This window comes from Microtus pennsylvanicus, chromosome 5 (assembly GCF_037038515.1).
Source record: "Microtus pennsylvanicus isolate mMicPen1 chromosome 5, mMicPen1.hap1, whole genome shotgun sequence".
NCBI lineage: Eukaryota > Metazoa > Chordata > Mammalia > Rodentia > Cricetidae > Microtus > Microtus pennsylvanicus.
In genome coordinates, this window is record NC_134583.1 from 68,551,246 (window position 1) to 68,556,632 (window position 5,387).

General features: G+C 50.4%; 1 protein-coding gene across 1 annotated transcript; it reads right to left on the reverse strand.

Annotated features, from left to right (window-relative positions):
* Positions 1 to 715: 715 nt before the first annotated feature.
* LOC142849757 (zinc finger protein 688-like) lies at positions 716 to 4,004 on the reverse strand. The gene is made up of 3 exons (XM_075972354.1): positions 3,398 to 4,004; positions 2,992 to 3,105; positions 716 to 1,382 (listed from the first exon to the last, which is right to left on the reverse strand). The coding sequence occupies exons 1-3, from the start codon at positions 3,591 to 3,593 to the stop codon at positions 886 to 888; spliced, it is 807 nt and encodes a 268-aa protein (XP_075828469.1). The 5' UTR covers positions 3,594 to 4,004; the 3' UTR covers positions 716 to 885.
* Between the last annotated feature and the right edge of the window lie 1,383 nt (positions 4,005 to 5,387).

The following is a 5,387-nucleotide window of genomic DNA, read 5'->3' on the forward strand; positions in this document are numbered from 1 at the left end:
ATCCCTGAGCAGGGAAACCAGACTGATCACTGAGCCTCTAGAGGATATCCCCTTACATCTTAGGGGGCAGTCAATCCCAAACCTGGAAGGCTGGAATTCCCCTTGCCCCACTAGGGGGCAGCCAATCACAAGCCCCGAGGCTTGGAATCCCCCTCCCCCCTTCACTGCCGCTGCCGCTGCTTCAGACCCCTGGAGGGACCCAAGTTAACTGGCAATAAAGACTCTGCTTTTGCATCAGATACTGCCTCTGGTGATGTCCTGGGGATCCAGGCTTTGGGTGGTACACTACTTATTCTCTCTGCCTGCCAGCCTCACCTATCCCTCTACTGCCTAGCTATTGGCCATTCAGCTCTTTATTAGACCAGTCAGGCGCCTTAGGCAGACAAGGTGAACAGCAACACATCCTCACATAGTTAAACAAATGCAGCATATACAACTGTAACACACCTTTACATTGTTAAAGTAATATCCCACAACAAAGGTGTTTCAGTAGTTACTCCGTCTTTTGTTCTTTGCCTTTACCTAAACCTCTGTGTGTGTGTGTGTGTGTGTGTGTGTGTGTGTGTGTGTGTGTGTGTGTGTACACGTGTGTGCACTCAAACTCTTGGTACTGTTCCTCTTGAGAACCCTGACTAAAACAGTACTCTACCAACTGAATCACATCCGCAGCCCCGCTCCGTCCCATCCCTTTTTTCCAAACGTGAACACCAGAGAGGGCAGCAGGTGTGAGGTTTAATCTATAGGAGTCTTTATAGGCACTTTTCACAATCTTACAAGGGATTCTTGAGAAAAGTCAAAGTTCTGTATTTCATTTCCCAAGTCTTGGCTCCCTCGGTTCTTAGTGCCGAGTTCATCCACTGCTCCCGATGCAGGCAGCTTTTCAGCTCACCCACACTCCTCAAAGATGTCTGGATAGTGCCGAAAGAGCACTGGCGGATCCCGATCATCTCGGACTGGGGCTCCAGGCACAGACCGGATCCCAGGCCTCCGGCCACGGCGACCCCCGGAACAGGAACGGTGGATCCATTGGTGCGCTTCCATCGCAAACTTCCTCTTGAAGCGCATGCCGCACTCTGGGCAGGGGAAGGGTCGCTCACCCGTGTGCATGCGCCGGTGGTTGATCAGCAAAGAAGGGTAGTTAAAGCGGCGCCCACAGTCCATGCACACATGGCGTCGCTGGCTGGCCTGCGCATCTGTGCTGGGTACCTGGGCCTGGCCTGGGGCAGCTTTGGGAGGTAGCTGTACCCCTGCAGAGGACTTGGTAGCCATAGAATAAGTCTTTTGTTCAACCACCTCTTTAGATTGCAAGTGAGCAGGAGGAGTCTCTGCCAGTCTCTCGGTTCCTTCCTTGGGGCCCTGCTCCTTCTCATTTGAAGTATCTCCTGGGAAACAAATTAATTACATTTAAAAAATCTCACTCGGAAGCCAGGCAGTGGTGGTGCACACTTTTAATCACAGCACTCAGGAGGCAGAGACACGCAGATCTCTGTTAGGCTGAGACTGGCCTGATCTACAAGAGCTAGTTCCAGGACAGCCAGGGCTGTTACACAAACAAACAACATACACACACACACACACACACACACACAAAATCTCACTAGGGAAGTAATCTCACCATTTGGAAAAGCTGGGGCAGGAAGACAGCCATGAGTTTGAGGCCAGCAAGGCCTACATAGTGAGACCTTGTCTCACAAACTCAAAACGGAATAGTAGGGTATGGTGGCTGCTGGTCTTTAACCCTAGCACTTTGGAGGTAGAGGCAGGTAGATTTCTGTGAATGTGAGAACAACCTTATCTAAATAGAAAGTTCCAGGCCAGCCTTACCTGTCTTAAAAAGAAAAATCAAAGCAAAAAAATAAAATAAAACAAAGGGCTGGAGAGATGGCTCAGGGGTTAAGAGCACTGCCTGCTCATCTAAAGGTCCCGAGTTCAATTCCCAGCAACCACATGGTGGCTCACAACCATCTGTAATGAGGTCTGGTGCCCTCTTCTGGCCTGCAAGCATGAATGTAGGCAGAATACTGTACACAATAAATAAATCTTTAAAAAAATAAAACAAAGCAGGATCTGGAGAGCTGACTCAGTGGTTAACAGCGCTTGCTCCTTTCCAGAGGACCTGAGTTCTGTTCCCAGAACCCACATCAGGCAGAAACAAGTCTCAATAAAACAACACTTTTGCATAGATGCTCCTAGCTTTTGCCCAGGTAGAGCCACAATATACTGCCCAGGGACTAACACAAAGGCTTTGTTGAAAGTCAAACAGTTAAAATTTCTCTGTAAATGTCAAACAGGAAAATAATGGCTTCTTAACTTCACTGGGTTATTGGGAGGATTAAATACATCGTGCTTGGTGATAACTTAGTAAATGCTCAAGAAACAGTTACTGTTGCATTTTGTGTTTTGAGATTGTTGCTGTTGTTGGCACAATGGTACTTTTATAGATGAGGCACCATATTTGCTTCAGATGTCTTCGATTCAGGGTAGCGATGGCAGATGAGCCAAGCTGTTATTATACAGGCTTTTTTCTCATGTAACACTTGGCCTTGAGAAACAGAATAGGCAGACCTGAAAGCAGTTCAATTTTTAGGGACATTTTAGGATGGGGGGAACGTAAATGAGACAAGGTCTCACTACATGTAGCCTTGATTGGTCTCAAATCCACCTGCCTTTGCCCCAAAAGTGATGGGATTAAAGGCAAAGGCGTGTTACCACGACCAGCTTTAGTTGTTTTTTAAAAAGGGGAAATGAGCAGTATCTAACAAACATCTGGAAATCTAAAATTTCTTTGTGCTCTAGATTCTTCTATTCTGCTTTTAACATCTCCCGAGTTTCCAAAACTCTCACAGGTCGGCTTTCTTTCCTTTAGTGTCTGACACATGTTGACTCTTGAAATTCTGTAGGGACGCCGGGATGGTGAATCTGAAAGAAAGCTTTACTAGAGAAGAAACCCCTGACAAACAAGATGCAGGAGGACTTGGGTCAATCCCTCACCTCTCGGAGTTCCTCCCAGGCTTTTCCCCTCCTCAGGATCCTGGGCGGCGGGGCTCCAAGCCTCACTCTCCTGCTCCATCCAAGAGATGAGGGCTGGTTTGGGGCCCGGGAACCCTGAGAGAGAACAGGAGTCACAGTGCTGGCCTGAGCGACTGGCCCGGGCATATAGCATCCCACTAGGGTGAGGGCACCTCCTCGGAACTTAGGCTCAAATTAACCTGGGCAGGGTTTGCGTTGTTCTTGCCTGAATGGAGACTCCCGAGGAAGCCCTGGGAATGGAAGGTGACTGAGGCTGCTGGTGGAAAAGTGCGGGATCAGGGCTCGCGATCCACTTGGTTGGTCTACAGCATCTCCCCTCTGAAGCCCCGAGGAGGATGGGGAGCGGGGCTCTGACCCGGGGCCTCACCGAGCGCGCCCAGGAGGCCGTAGGTCTCGCGCATCACCTCCCGGTACAGGGCTCTCTGCGCGGGCCGCAAACACCCCCACTCCTGCGGGGAGAAGTACACGGCCACGTCCGCGAAGCTCACGAGCTCAGGCTTCCTGAAACCAGGCCAGATCTCCCCGGGCATCGGCACCAGCAGCGGGGCCGGGGGTGGCGCCATCGGAGTTCCTGCCGGGGCAGCGGCTTGGCCGCCCCAGCCTCCGGCTTCCGGCCTCGGCTTCCCGGGGAAACCACGCCCTTGGCCACGCCCCTTAGTCACGATCGGCCCCGCCGGGAGCAGGACAAAGTGGGCGGTGTGAGGACTGCAGGGCTCCGGTGGAGACTAGGGAGGCTGCATAGTTCACTCCACAGCCGCTCGTACAGAGACACGACTCGGGTGAAGGAAGCCGGAAGATGCCTTCAGAAAACATGGCGACGGCCTGGCTTCAGTTGTCATTGACGGCACTCAGTCGCCATTTCTGCCGCTGGGCAAATATGGCAGCTTTCGAACTTCCTCTGCCCATTTGCAAATGCAGCGGCCCTTTTCCCTTAAACACAATGGCCGCGTCAGGAGGGTTGGTGCTCGTTTCTGTGTGTGTGTGGCGGGGGTGGTTTCAAAAAAATACCTGCCACCTGCGGCCTCAACGCCTTCTCTGTGAGTCATCGCAGCGGCAGATGATTGGTTGTCACCGCCAGGAGCAGCTGTACTGCAATTGGCTCCGGAAAGGCGGGACATCTCAAACCATCTGGACATCCCTGGGGCCCGAGGTTGAGTCTTCCCGGTTTCTCCACGAGTATCCTGGTCAGCCTCTGGAGGCTGACCGAGCCTGGGCACCGCATCTTAGAAACCAGTTTCGTGTCCACAGAAGAACTCATTATGCAGGTCAGACTGAACCTGAACTCACAGAGATCTGCTTGCCTCTGCCTCTGTGTCTGGGATTAAAGGTGTGCGCCACCACTCTGGCTGTAACGGGTTTTTAAGAGGTAAGAGTGTTGGTGTTTATGGAAAAGTAAATACGTTTATTGTTCCATATGGTTAAATGTGTACACAATTTATTTGTGTAAAACTGAAATAAAAATTTGGTGACTGAAGAAAGGTCCGCGATGTCAACCTCCGGCCTCCACATGCATGAACACACACACAGGTGTTCTCCAGAGCATTAGAGTAGAAATAATTATGATTGTCCTTTTTTTTTCCCAAACAGGGTCTCACTATATAGCACTAGAGCGGACCTGGAACTTGCTAAGTAAGCTGGGGTGGCCTTGAACTCACAGAGATCCACCTGCCTCAGCCTACTGAGCACTGAGATTAATGTTTATTTTTTTAAAGCTGAGTGGAGTTGGGCCTGGTGGGCAAGGCCTTAAGGGGTGGCAAGAGGATCCATCAAAGCCTACATGGTCATTTAAGCTAGACTCTGGAGAGAGGGGTCTAGGAAAGAAAGGGGAGGGGGAGGGGAAGGAGAGTAGAAGAGAAGAGGGAAGGGAGAAGGAAATCCCGGGAGACACAGGGTATGTAGGCCTGTGATAGAGAGCTTGCCTAGGCCCTGGGTTCAATGCTCAGCAGCTCCTATCCACCCACCCCCCAAAGTTACAGATTTTAGCAATGAGGATGCCTCAAGGATCTGCCCTGCTGAAGACATCAAATCATGTGGACCTCTTCAGCCCTTCCCCAGCCTCTGAATGAAGTGGTTTCACAACCCCTCCAAATTACTACATTTTGTTTATTTTATGTGTGTGTGCTGTAAAATGTTATTTTAACTGGGCAACGATGTGTTAGGTTTGTTTATGCTGCAGAATATTGCTTTAACTGTGAAAAGGTGTGTCACATTTGTGCCGCGTTTGTTTGATGACGTCAGGATGTGTGTCCAATTATGTAAAGATGTGTTGCATTTGTTTCACCTTGCCTGCCTAAGGCACCTGATTGATTTAATACAAACCTGAACATTTGATAACTAGGCAGGAGAAGGAAAGGTGG